This window comes from Gopherus flavomarginatus, chromosome 14 (genome assembly GCF_025201925.1).
Source record: "Gopherus flavomarginatus isolate rGopFla2 chromosome 14, rGopFla2.mat.asm, whole genome shotgun sequence".
NCBI lineage: Eukaryota > Metazoa > Chordata > Testudines > Testudinidae > Gopherus > Gopherus flavomarginatus.
The window spans coordinates 931433-944984 of NC_066630.1; the positions used below are offsets into that span (position 1 = coordinate 931433).

Here is a 13552-nt window from a genome sequence, read left to right on the forward strand (position 1 = left end):
TGCTTCCCACTCTGCCCTATCACCTACTTGGCAACTCTGTCTGTTCCCTGTTTGAGCAGGGTCTCTCCCAGGCCTCCTTGCCTGAAGAGTTGCTCCATCCCTGAAGAGTTGCTCCATCCCTGTCCTGATTTCTCAGGGTCTTCTCCCAGGCCTCTTTGTCTAGAAAGCTTGTAACAGTCTCTGCCCCCTTTTTAATTTCTCAAGTCTCTGCACCTGGAGAGCTTCCCAGTCCTGTTCCTGCTTGAGCAGGATTTCTCTCCAGTCTCTTTACCTGCGGAATTTCACAGCCTTCCACTCCTTCCTCACCCTTCTGGTCCCAGCCAGCAACTGACCTGCTCAAGCCCTGCAGCTCCTTTTAACTGAATCTGCTGCGCTCTGATTGGCTGCTTCTCTGCAGCCTTTCTAGGCAGGACTGGAGGACCTACTATCACTGCTCTTTTTCTGGGGTAGGGTATGGTAGGCCCATGAGCCCTCCAGCAGGGGGCCTCAAAGGCCCCAGTATGCCTAGGGTTATAACCCAGCTGGTATTTGACTGGCCTGGTCAGTTTTTTTTATGGATTTACTAGCTGCCAGAAAAATAATTTAATCTTCTGAGTTTTTTCATGTGGGTCTAAAGATTTGCATTATCATCACAATACACAGGGATAGCGAATGGTAAAAGTTTCTGTGTCCAGCTAAAGATGCTGTAGTGTTCCGACTTCCCAGTTTAAGTGACGACAGATCAAAACTGCTAAAAATACAGCAGCTGCCAGCCCATCAAAGTGTGTGCATGTGTGAGAGAGGGTTTGAGGCATGCGAGAGTGAAGAGTTGTGTGAGGCATATTAAATAATCAAAGATCAGGGGGATGGTGCGAGTGATCCTGCTACACTCCCGAAAAAAAAAAAAAGCTCGCATCAGAAACTGCACATTCAATGGCAACTGGCTAAACAAAACAGACTACGAAGACTGGCTGGCAAAACATGCTGATAATACAAACTTCCATTTATCATCAATCTTATCTATATGTGTTATCTCTCTAGAGACTATAAGTGGCTGTTGAAAGGGGGGAGTTGCAGAGTTACCTTGTGGTTGGGGTTGTGGTGGGCTTACCTTGTCGGGAGGGGGGAGTGCTGTTTTTTTTGCATTTCAAAGGTGGTAACGCTAAGTACATCCCATCACGAGTGCTTATTGCAATAATATCTGAGCTCCACAAACATCAGTCAATCAATTTATATTCACAGCACCCCGGGAGGGAAAAGGCGTATAATTATTCCCATTTTACAGATGGGGAATAGAGGCAGAGAGAAATTAAGACCAAAATTGTCATAAGCTTCCACTAATTTTAGGTGTTCAATTTGAGACATCTAGTGCCTAATATTTCACTTTATAGCACTTTTTATGTTCAAAGCACAGTGCCCATTGACTTCGGCTGCAATTGTGAGTGCTCAATACTTCTGCAAATCAGACTTCAGGTGTTTCAAGTTGGGCAGTCTAGAAAATGAGGAACATACAATTAATGGGCAACTGTGAAAAATGTGATTTAAGTGACTTGCCCAAAATCATACAGGTACTATGTGGCAGAGGCTGACATTCAGCTGCCTGAACCATGAGTCCCTCTTGCAGTCCCTTCCCTCATTCACTTCACACCTTCCAACTTCTGCAACAAACAAGGCAGCATTCTACAGAAATCAGCACCATTAACCGCACTACCCTGATTCTTTCCCAGAGCACTGTCTATCCTGTGCACTGACTGGAGCAGGTATCCTGTGGAAAAAATAGTACATAATGGTGTAATTAAAGACTATTGTGATTCATATACATAACGGGGACAAAGTAAAGTTGCACAAACATCCTAGTTTAAAAAAAACCAAATTAAAACCCAGAAATTCCATCACATGAAAACATATTGGCCCCATAAGGGTCATCAACAAGACTGGAAAATGGAGGTTACTTGTACCTGGAGTTCTTCTTTGAATGCCCTCTGCATATTCCCATCCTTAGGATGCACTAGCCTGGTGTAGCTAGGACAGTGGAACCTTCTAAAGCAGTGCCTTTTAGAGGCATCTCACCCCTTCCCTCCTGTGCCCAGTGCTTGTGCCAGTCAGGGGCATGGCCACAGAAGGAGCATTGGCACAGTTGCCACCTCAGTTCCTTCAAAATGCTAATAGGAAATACTGAGAAATGCTACAATTAGGATTCTGCATAAGCATGGAAGGCAAGCGGGGAGTGTGAATGTGCAGAGTGTGTCTCAAAGAACTCCAGTTACAAGCAAGTAACCTTCATTTCTTCAAGTGGCCTCTGCATCCTCCCTTCCTTGAGACATTTGGTGAGTAGTACCTCAATACGGAAGCGAGACAAAGATGCCTTGCAAACGTCCATAATGGGAATGTGCTTGAAAACTGTTGGAGATGAAGCCATTCCCTGATACTCTGAGCTCTAACGGGACCTGGAGGGGAAAGCAAAGTTGCCCTATAGCACTGCTCTATACAAAGTCTGACCCATCTAGATAATGATTGCGCTGAAATGGTCCTACCCTTTGAATAGCTGGTATAAGAGATAAACAACTTTAGATCTTATCCTAAGTCCTGAGTTCTACCTAGATAACATGACTGTATTCTTTTTGCATTTAAAGAATGTAATCTAGCATCTCCCTTACTTATATGAGGTTTGGAAAAAACAAACAGAGGTAAATTTATATACTGATTTACATGGAAATCATAAACAATTTTTGGAATTAATTTAGGATGTGGCCTAAGGACCACCTTATCCTAGCGGAAAATAGAATAGGGGGGAATCTGCCATTAGTGCATACAGATCACTAATTCATATACCGGAAATGATTGCTCCCTATTTCACCTTTCCTTAAAACCAGCTTTTATAATAGCAATTTCATAATAGTTCAAAAGCCTCATTTGAGTCGGTGCTAAATTCAAATTCCAAGAGGACAAGGTCTCTGGTGAATGGATAAAGGTTCAGCAGACCCTTCAAAAATCTCTCCACTAGGTCATGTGAGAAAATGGGTTTGTCTCTAATACGTGTATGTATGATGAAATAGCCACTAAGTGTACTCTAACAGGTGATAGCGATAGACCCCGTTTCTAAGTGTAACAGATATTCTAAGACAGAGGTCGGCAACCTTACAGAAGTGGTGTGCCAAGTCTTCATTTATTCACTCTAATTTAAGGTTTCACGTGCCAGTAATACATTTTAACATTTTTAGAAGGTCTCTCTCTATACATCTATAAACTATTGTTGTATGTGAAGTAAACAAGTTTTTTAAAATGTTTAAGAAGCTTCATTTAAAATTAAATTAAAATGCAGATCTTATCAGTTTAGTGCAGTGGTTCGTAACCTGGGGTGCACGCACCCCCTGGGGCAGGGCTGGTGCAAGGATATTTTGCACCCTAGGCGAAACTTCCACCTTGCCCACCCCCCCTTGCACATCAGTTCACTGAGGGGCAAATCCCAACAAGCCTTTATAGACCCCAGCAGCCAGCCTCCCCAGGGACCAGCCATGCGCAGAACCTGAGTGTGGTGAGGGGAAGCCGGGGGGCACGCCTGCCACCAGTCTGGGGTCCCGGTCGCCGGCCCCGCTCAGCCTCCTGCCGGCCTGGGGTTCCGTTCACTTAGCCGGCAGCGGGCTGAGTGGGGCCGGCGGCTGGGACCCGGTTGGCAGCCATGTGGCAGGCAAAATCGGCTCACGTGCCAAAGGTGGCACGCATGCCGTAGGTTGCCGACCCCTCTTCTAAGACCATCTGAATGGGGGCTGAAACTGGATCTACATTTCCATTTTCTGCCCATATCATGAATCTTTTCCATTTGAAGTAATAACACTTTCTAGCAGAGCATTTCCTAGCATTAATAAAATTCACTGAACCTCAGTGGAGCATGAGCGCTCTATTCCCATCCAAGCCCTTTCACCCAAGCTGTTAGAGGTAACAATTTGAGGTCTGGATGGAGCACTTTTCCCTGTGGCTGTGAAAATAGGTCCATCAATAATGGCAGAGTCCTGTAATTGCCATGGGATAAATGGAGTAGGTCAGCATACCATTGTGTCTCAGCCACACTAGAGTGATTACAGTCATCCTGGCAGAATCGTGCTTTACTTTGTTTAGGCCTGTGGGAATTAAAGGGAATGGTGGAAATGCATACATGAGAGTCATTCCCCAAGTAGGGGAGAAATGTGTCTGTCAAAGATTGACTGTCCACTCCTGCTTCTAAGCAGAAAAGAGGGCATTTTGCATTGAGTGTGGTGGCAAACAGGTCTGCTGTCAAGAATCACCAATGTTATATCCCAAATTAATGAATTCTTTGGGGGCCATCTGTGCATTTGTGACAATTCTTTGCTGAGGCAATCTACTAACTTGTTGTATTCTTCAAGAATATGTAAGACAATCAGGTAAATATTGTACTGTATGCACCAATCCCATAGCTCTATTGCTTTGTTGAATAGGTGGGTCAAATAAGTCCTTCCTTGTTTGTTCACATAATAAACTGCAGCCATGTTGTTCGTAGCAACCTGGATAACTGTATTGCGTAACTGCAGGAGAAACATTTTGTGGGCCAAATGGATTGCCCACAGCTCCAATACATTTATGTGTAACTGGGATTCTTTGAGGCTCCAAAGACTCTTTACTACCTGAGTGCAAAGATGGGCCTACCTTGGATTTATCCATGGTTACTATTAAGTTTGCCTGAGATGAGCTGAATACTTCCTTGGGCACATTCTGCAGATGTAACTACTGTGTTAGAGAATGAAGAGTTTCGGGCGGTACTGTAATCCTCTTCAGCATGCTGGCCATACTGGGATAGAAATTCTTCAGGACTCAATGCTGAAGAGGCCTCATGCTGAGTCTAGCATAGGTGTTACAGATGTCATCGATGCCATTAGTCCCAGTGGCTTCAGAAAAAGCCCTGCCATATGAACTGGGTGTCATCAGTGAAGATATGGAATCTGCTATTTTCAAACCCCTCTCCTGCAGCAGAAAGGCCCTTCCCTTTGACAGAGTCGAAGGGCTCCCCTACGAAGGGAATGAGAAGTGTTTTTTGTTTGTTTATGATGAGACCCAGGGTTCCAAATAGAGAATAAGTGTTCTGAATGATTGCCTAATTCTTCTTTGGATTGGTCCTTCAGCAACTAATCATCTAAATACAGGAATACAGAAGAACCTTGCTTTCTCAGATGTGCCACTACTGGAGCTAAACATTTGTAAATACTCTGGGCGAAGTGGAGATACTGAAAGGTAGGACTCTGCATTGAAAGTGGTATAAATGAAGGACAAAGCACAAGTGCTTTTGGTGGGATGGTCTAATGGGAATGTGGAAATATGCCTCTGAGTTCAAGAGCAACAAACAAATCTAGAGCAGAATAATTAGATCCCAGGAAAGCATCCTGAATGGAAACTTCCTGATATATTTGTTTAGATCCCAGAGATCTAAAATCAGTCTGAGGTCTCCCTTCTCTTTGGCATTTAGAAAAGAATGAGAGTAGAATCTTTTGTTTCTGGTAGCCAAGGGAACTTATTTTATAGCAACCATGCTCAGAAGAGCTTATACTTCTATCCATAACACTAGCATGTGGGAGGGGTCCCTGAAAAGGGAGGGAGGGATTTGTACAGAGGGTGTGATCTGAATGGGACAGTAAAACTTTCTTTTACTATATCTAAAACCCATTAAGTCCAAGATGATAGTTGTCCAAGAATTGTAAAATTTGGACAGAGGGTTCCCAAATTGATTTACTAAAATTGGTTTGAAGGTCTCAACTACCAGGGTCAAGCCTGAGGCTTGGCATGTGGTAAAGACTTAGGGATGGCTGAGGATTCTTTGTCCTCATATGAGGTTTGAAGTGTTTCTTCCTGTCACGTATCTGAGAATGTTTGTTGCTGATAGTTCTGCTGATGGTACAGTTGCCTCTTTTGATAAGAAGTGGATGAAGAAGGTGGTATGTGCTGTCTGTGATATTTGAACACTGGCATACAAGTTCTTCTGTAAGGTGGCATGAGTCCTTGAGACCTAGCTGTAACAGACTTTCCTTCAGCTTACCAATGTGTCATCAGTCTTAACACTAAATAATCCATCTCTGTCGAAGGGTAAATCTTCTATTTTGGCCCTGACCCAGTGGGAGAGAAAAGGAATGTAGCCAAGCATGTCTACTTAGAGTTATTGCTGTTGCCAATGAACTAGAGATAGCATCAGATATGGCAAATGATGCCGTAAGGGCATGTCTAGCTATATTTTGGCCTTCATTAATAATGGATGATGTCAACTTCCTTTAGTCCTCTGGTTGATGCTTGTGCAAAAAGCCATCTTCTCCCACAACTGAAACTGATACCTGACCATCACCGCTTGGTAGTTAGCTATATGCATATTTAAAGATATATAAGAAAGTAAGAACATAAGAATGGTCATACTGGGTCAGACCAATGGTCCATCTAACACTGTCTTTCGACAGTGGCCAGTGCCAGATGCTTCAGAGGGAGAGAACAGAACAGAGCAATTATTGAGTGATCCATCCTCTGTCATCCAGTCCCATTTTCTAGCAGTCAGAGGTTTAGGGACACCCAGAGCATGGGGCTACATCTTATCTTGTATCACCTGATCATCTTAGCTAACACATTCTCTCACAAATGAGGGCAATGTACCTATTGCAGATAAGAACATAAGAACAGCCCTACTGGGTCAGACCAAAGGTCCATCTAGCCCAGTATCCAGTCTGCCGATGGTGGCCAGTGCCAGGTGCCCCAGAAGGAATGAACATAACAGGTAATCATCAAGTGATCCATCCTCTGTCACCCATTGTCAGCTTCTGGCAATAACAGGCTAGGGACCCCATGCCTGCCCATCCTGACTAATAGACACTGACAGATCTATTCCCCAGGAGCTTCTCTAAAGCTTTTTTGAACCCAGTTACACTTTTAGCTGTCACAACATCCCTGGGCAACGAGTTTCACAACTTGACCGTGCACTGAGTGAAGAACTTGTGTTTGTTTTAAACCTGCTGCCTATTAATTTCATTGGGTAACCCCTGGTTCTTGAGTTTTGTGAAATAACACTTTCTTATTCACTTTCTCCACACTATTCATGGTTTTACAGACCTCTATTATGTCCCCCCCCCCAGTTATCTCTTTTCTAAGCTGAACAGTCTCGGTCTTTTTAATCTCTCCTCATATGGAAGTTGCTCCACACTCCTAATAATTTTTGTTGCCCTTCTCTACACCTCTTCTAATTCTAATCAATCTTTTTTGAGATAGGGTGACCAGAGCTGCAGGCAATATTCAATGTGTGGGCGTACCATGGATTTATATAGTGGCATATGATATCTTCTATCTTATTATCTGTCCCTTTCCTAATGATTCCTAACATTTTTAGCCCTTTTGACTGCCACTCTGCACTGAGCAAATGTTTTCATGTTCCCTCCATGGAAGATCTATCAAAACGACTAGCTTGCTTTAACAATGGGAATTGTGAGGGTCTGTTTCAATCACAGTGCTAGTGTCTATGTGGTTACGACTCCTCTTAACTTGCTGTCATAGCATTCTCTCTCAGATCTGAACCTTAGAGTTCAGAAAATGAGATACTAGCACCTGAATCCTCTAAGCTTAATTACCAGTTTAGATCTGATAGCACTGCCACCACCCAAAAATATAGTGTTTTGGGGCACTCTGACCTCCCCAACCTTCCCTGGGGACCCCAAGAACCCAGATCCCTTGGATTCTTAAAACAAGGACAAATAAACCATTCCCCCACCTTTCCCCCTCTCAGAATTTCCCTCCCTGGGCTATCCTGAGAGATACTGATCCAACCTCTAAATCACCATACAGAGAAGCATCTCCCTTCCCTTCCACAAAGAGGCAAACAGATTCAAGGAAAACAAAGAGAGATTCTATCTCCCCCTCACCCGTCCTGGTGAGTAATCCCAATCCTATGGACTAAAACAAGGGAAACAAAACAAAATCAATCAGGTTCTCTAAAAAGAAATCTTTTAATAAAAGAAAGGAAAAGTAAAGAATTATCTCTGTAACTTCAAGATGTAAATATTACAGGGTTCTATAGCTTACAGACACCAGAAAGAGACTTTCCCTCCAATACCAATACAAATCAAAATATTCCCAGCAACTACACATATAAAAGTTAACCAGCCAGATCCACAATTGCAAATAGAGTAAAACAATCAAAAACCTTAAACAGCCTGTTTTTACTTACTATTAGAAAAGAAACTTAGAGAGCCTGTAGTAATGTCTGGTCTCTCTCAGACCCTCCGAGAGAAGAAACACACAACGGACAAAGAACACACACAAAAGCTTCCCTCCGCCCAAATTTAAAAGTATCTTGTCTGCTGATTGGTCTTCTGGTCAGGTGTCCTGTTTCCTGCTTGTAACCCTTTACAGGTACAAGAGACATTAACCCTTAACAATCTGTTTAGGACACTTGCCTCTGGAAATCCTGTCCTTTCCTTACCTGTGATCAGATTCAGTGATCATCCCCCTCCCCCATCAACCCAGTGACCACTAGCCACAATCTATGGTCACTTCGTCACTTGAGGAATCCTTTCAGCACAGTGTCACCTTGTCTCACTGTAAATCAGTGGCCTGGAATCTGAATCTTTCACCTCCACCAGCTATTCCTTTCCCAATGCCAATCGTAAGTGGTCATCATCTGTGATGGGCTGGACTCTTTTAGGATTCACAAAGCTAGGCTTCCCAGCAGTGCTACAAGCAGTTGAGTTGCAAGAAACACCTGTGCAGACATCTTCCTGCATGGTTCATTCAGAGCAGAGACATGGTACCTGCAAGCAAGGCAGAACCTACCTCTGCTTTTGACTTTTCCTGGCTGTGATTTGCCTCCCTCAGATGGACATTTAACTGATGAATAAGCTGTTCTTTAGATGCCAGTTGAACTCTCAGTTCTTCTTGCTCCATCATTTGCTGCGGTGGAGTGACACTGAAACAAGTTAAAATACCAGTGAAAAAGGACCACCGGCAGAAGAAAGACAGAAATCAGAGACATGTCATTGTGACTTGACTCATAGCATCCAGAGAGAATGTGCACAGGTGGCCCAGGTTAAGCAAAAAGATATCGTCTCTAGAAGCTACTGCTAATTTACAGGATTCAGCTGACAAAATACCAAGTCTCTGGCCACATTTCCTTCCTGCAGCTGAACAGCCTAAACTCTAGCAAGTGATAAAAACCCCACCATAAACAGAGCAACTCTTACATCTCGGAGCTTCTGCTTCTGGTCAGCAAACCCCAGGGGTGGCCTCTCATGACAACAGCTCTTTTGAAGCTTACATTCAGCTGCTCCTGATTGTGTAGGTCAGGAAGAATCCTAGATGGGATTTAGCCCCAATCCCTCCCTCTCCCCACCATGCCACTGTATGGCTTGGCAGAGCCTCTTCCTAAGGACACTAGTGAGGCAGGGTGCAGAAAGTCTATAGGAACCCATGCAAAAGCCCTGTACACACAGTCACTGTCTTCAGTATGTAGGGCATGGTAAAGAGACACCAGCTATATGGCCGTGACCGTCCACACAGGAACCTAGATGCTCCCATCCAATGCATGGTGCAAAGGGGAGCAAAATCGCAAAAAAATTCTACAAGAATAGGTGGGGGAGGGAGTAGGCAAATAGGTGGTAGCATTCTGTACCACCACCTAGTCACCCCCATCTCCTTTGTGGCTGCTATGTGGGTGCTCAGAAGACAGTGTGCCCAGGAAAAAGGAAGGAGTCAAGGACCCCACAGCAGTTTCAAAATGGCCTAATGGCCCCCTTTCAAGGCACAGTAGCTTATGGCGCAAAATAGGATATCACTAAGGGGTCGGGGTGCTGGGCTGTCAAGGGCAAATCAATGGCTGCACAGTAGGATGGTGTGCCAGGTGACTGGAGCTGGAGTGGTGTGGATTTGAGGTAGCATGGTGGGAATCTCTCTTGTGGGACAGGGAGCTGTAGGCTGTTTTCCTACAGATCTCAGCCCAGTAAAGCATTTGGCAAGCCACGTGCCTTGTCCTGTCTGCAGAGCTGCCAGCCCTTCCTCTCCAAGGTGAAGATTCAGCAGACTGTCAAGCTAACACACCCCTTGAGATTTACAGGTGAGTCTTCCTCTCCCACAGGTTTTATGCAGGAGGGGAATATGTGCTACTCGATTCATCCCGTTAAGACAGGCTGGGTATGCAATTTGCATCCCCGAAGCCAGTGGAGGAAGCTGCTCTTCACAGGAATTCTCCAGGAAAGAGCTTTAACTTCCATTCTGGGTTCCACAGACACCTCGCTGGTGATATGCTGCCTAGGAGGCATTCTGCTGCCAGTGGATTGCAGCTGGGTTTTGTCCTTAGTTAGCCAGCAGAGAATCCAGCATGTAGGCTATGGCTGGGAAGCATAAGACACTCCAGCATCCATTTCCTCTTGTTGTAATAAGGTTGTCTGTGCAGTCAGCAGTCACAATCAGAGACGCAAACTCCACGTTTGCATTTCCTCCACTTCTCTCCCCTTGTCTCTTGCTCCCACCACCTGTTCCCAACCAAGGAGTCAGAAATTGGGCAGGACAATAGTAGGAACTAATGAACACAGAGGAGAGACAAAAAGCAAAGTGCAGCAAAATAGCAACCATTTAATAATCAACAAGAGTGGGTGTGTGTAAGTAGGAGTCTGTCTGTAACAAACATAGCTGTCACCACTGCTGCGGTAAAAATGACAAGGGAACAACATACAATAACTAAATGGGAGCAAATGAAAATCACCTTGCAGGCTCATATGTGCACGAGCTCACAGACACACACAATCACCACAAACAGAACTCGGCTCTGCCTACTGGGAATGCCAAACCTCAGGATAACCCTAAAGCAAGTATTAACCTACTTATTGCCCCCCTAGGCAATTTGCAGGGCCAGGAAACTGAGCATTTGGGGAGCAGGCTGGGCAGATCTCAGCATTTAACTACAATATCCTGTGGTCGTCTGAGGAAAATGACAAGAACTATTTACTGTATTAGGAACATTTTTCAGTCATTTTCTTGATGTGGCTGGAGAAAAGGTCAGTTTAACTAGAAGTGCCTATGTTTTTAACAGAACAATTGCCATAGCAGGATTATAACCTTCAATGAGCTTCTCCTCCTCTAACATATAGGAAATAAACGTGCAGCAAATCAAGAGCTTAGATCAGATTAGAGCACATTCAGATCACTGTTCTGGTCTCTCTCAGGGCATATGGTACAAAACAGGACTGCTTCCTTTGGCCCTACTGACTGAATACTATCAACCAGAGCGGTGCAGACCCATGAGATTGTGAACTAAGGCAGTTTACACTAAAGACTCTGCATTCCTGGGAACACAGAAGGTAAGCAGCAGAAGAGAGGACTGCAGGAGCCTTCAACTTCTAGAAAGCTGGGCTCAGATGTGGGTATGGTCATGCAGAAATGAGTCTGATGCATTCAGCCGAGTCAGTCAGTCAGTCAACATTGCTTCTTCAAAATTCCAGTGACATCCCACAAACAGTCTCCTGATCAACCTTTCTTCTCACTTAGCTCAGCAAACCTGCTAGTTCCCTTGCTTGTCACCTTCAATCCCGATGAGCAATCTTCATTGTTTCTGTTCAGCCACATGATACCCCATGGGATCAGATCTCAACCCAGAATTCTCATTGCCACCAGTCATGGTGGTTTCTTTGAAATCCCGGGGCTAAGGACTCTGGGCAGATTTAAGACATAAGTGTCAACACTCACAGTTCTAGTTCTCCCACTAACGGAGAAGGACCAGCAAACACACAGTGGGAGAAAGGGCAGGGACACAAACAGGTGAAAAAAGAGGGAGAGTATAAAAACAAAAAGGGAGTCGCTGAAGGACAACATGCCCCAAACTACACAGCTGGATTCTAAAACATGAACCATGAGGGTTTTTTCCCCTGAATTTATTAAATATAAAAATAAAATGTTTAGAGAATTTCCATTCACTATTTTTTCTTAAAAAGCTGTAATAAACAGTCTAAACTTTGAAAAGGAACAGATGATTTTAACGAATAAATCCATGACTTCAGTTATAATTGAAACAAATCCTACTGAGAGTTTGATCCCACAAAATCTCAGATTCCTTTTCAATTACCAGAGCACCTTCCAGTGGTGAGTGCATTTACAGTCCTTAGGTATTTAACTACCCATTGCACCCACAAATCAGACGGTGAAAGTTCCACGTATCTGAACAGACCTGTAGGTACAGTAACAGAGGGCTATATTCAAGCCTTTCTGAAATTCAGGGCTTTAACATCAAGCTGGGCCCTACCTCAACACCTGAACTTATTACAGACAGAATTCTTGAACGGCCTGCACCCTTGCACATACTTTTGCACACTTGATCCACAAGAAGACTCAGAAGTACTCTGAGCACTGGGAACTTCCTGCTCTCTTCCTCCTTAGGTACTACTTGCAGGAAAGCCTCTTACTTCCTGGTATTTGTAAGCCAATCTGTTTTGACTGTTTTTCCACCATGTATATTTTCAGTGCCCTACAACTGAGCAGCTTGCTTCCTTTTAAAGCCTGCAGTAGGTTTTAATCTACTTAGCTGGGATTAATGAGAGATTTGTTAAAGATTTAAAGATTTCACACACTTTGCCTGATATTTGTAGAGAACAATAGCTGTAAGCAATCAGTGTCATGCAGACAAGCCATTTCTAACTGCAGGCACCTTTATCAGGTGTGGCCCACAGTGTTCCCTCTAATTTTTCCCCACATCACCTCCAAATGGTGCACATAACAAAATTCATGTGGCAGAGTGGGGACGAGGGATTTGGAGTGCGGGAGGGGGCTCAGAGCTGGGGCAGAGGGTTGGGGAACAGAGGGGCAGGGGTGAGGACTCTGGCTGGGTGTGTGGGCTCTGGCATGGGGCCGGAGATGAGGGGCTCAGGGCTGGAGCAGAAGGATTCGGGTGCATGGAGGTGAGGGTTCCAGTTAGGGGTGTGAGCTCTGGGATGGGGCTGGGGATGAGGGGTTTGGGGTGCAGTGGGGCTACCCAGGGCTACGGTGGGGAGAGAGGACTCCCCCTCAGCTTTTTCTCTCCCCACAGCAGCACCTGGGCTAGAGGGGAGAGGCACCTCTCCCCTGGCTGTGGCAGGTCCAGGCCAGGCTGGGGCTGGGTCAGGGCACCTGTCCCCTGGCCACAGCAGGTTTGGGGCTGGGCAGGTTTTTGGCGCCTGTCCCCTAGCCGAAGCAGGTCCAGGGCCGGGCTGGGTCTGGATAGAGGCCACGACAGGTCCAGGGCTGGGGGAGAGGCATCTCTCCCCACTGCAGCCCTAAGCGCCTGAGTGGCACTTAATAGGCAGTGGTGTGGCTGCGCAGCTTAGAGGGAACTTAGGGGATTTGCTGCCTGAGGACCCCAAGAAGAAGTTCCAAGCGATCCTCGAAGAGGGCAAAGTGGTAGCCAGAGCAGCCCTCCAGGTAGCCTCAGACGCAGTAGACTCTGCAGCCAGAGCCATGGCTTCGGCTATCTTGATAAGGAGGGCTGCAGTCCAACAGTCAATACAGTACACCCACATTTGATGGCCAAGCTCTATTTGCTGAACAGACAGACACAAAACTGCATGGGCTCAAGGAC

The 13552-nt window shown here is 45.2% G+C and overlaps 2 protein-coding genes across 3 annotated transcripts in view; one reads left to right on the forward strand and one right to left on the reverse strand.

The window, feature by feature from the left end:
• The window catches only part of PMFBP1 (polyamine modulated factor 1 binding protein 1), a 368361-nt gene that overhangs the window by 175310 nt on the left and 179499 nt on the right, over positions 1-13552 (reverse strand). For both annotated transcript variants that reach the window (XM_050922218.1, XM_050922219.1), the window contains one exon: positions 8788-8920. In XM_050922218.1, coding sequence (XP_050778175.1) covers positions 8788-8920 — 133 coding nt within the window. The remainder of the gene's footprint in view (positions 1-8787; positions 8921-13552) is intronic.
• Positions 1-13552, forward strand: part of LOC127033967 (uncharacterized) — an 85243-nt gene that overhangs the window by 6057 nt on the left and 65634 nt on the right. The window lies entirely within an intron of this gene.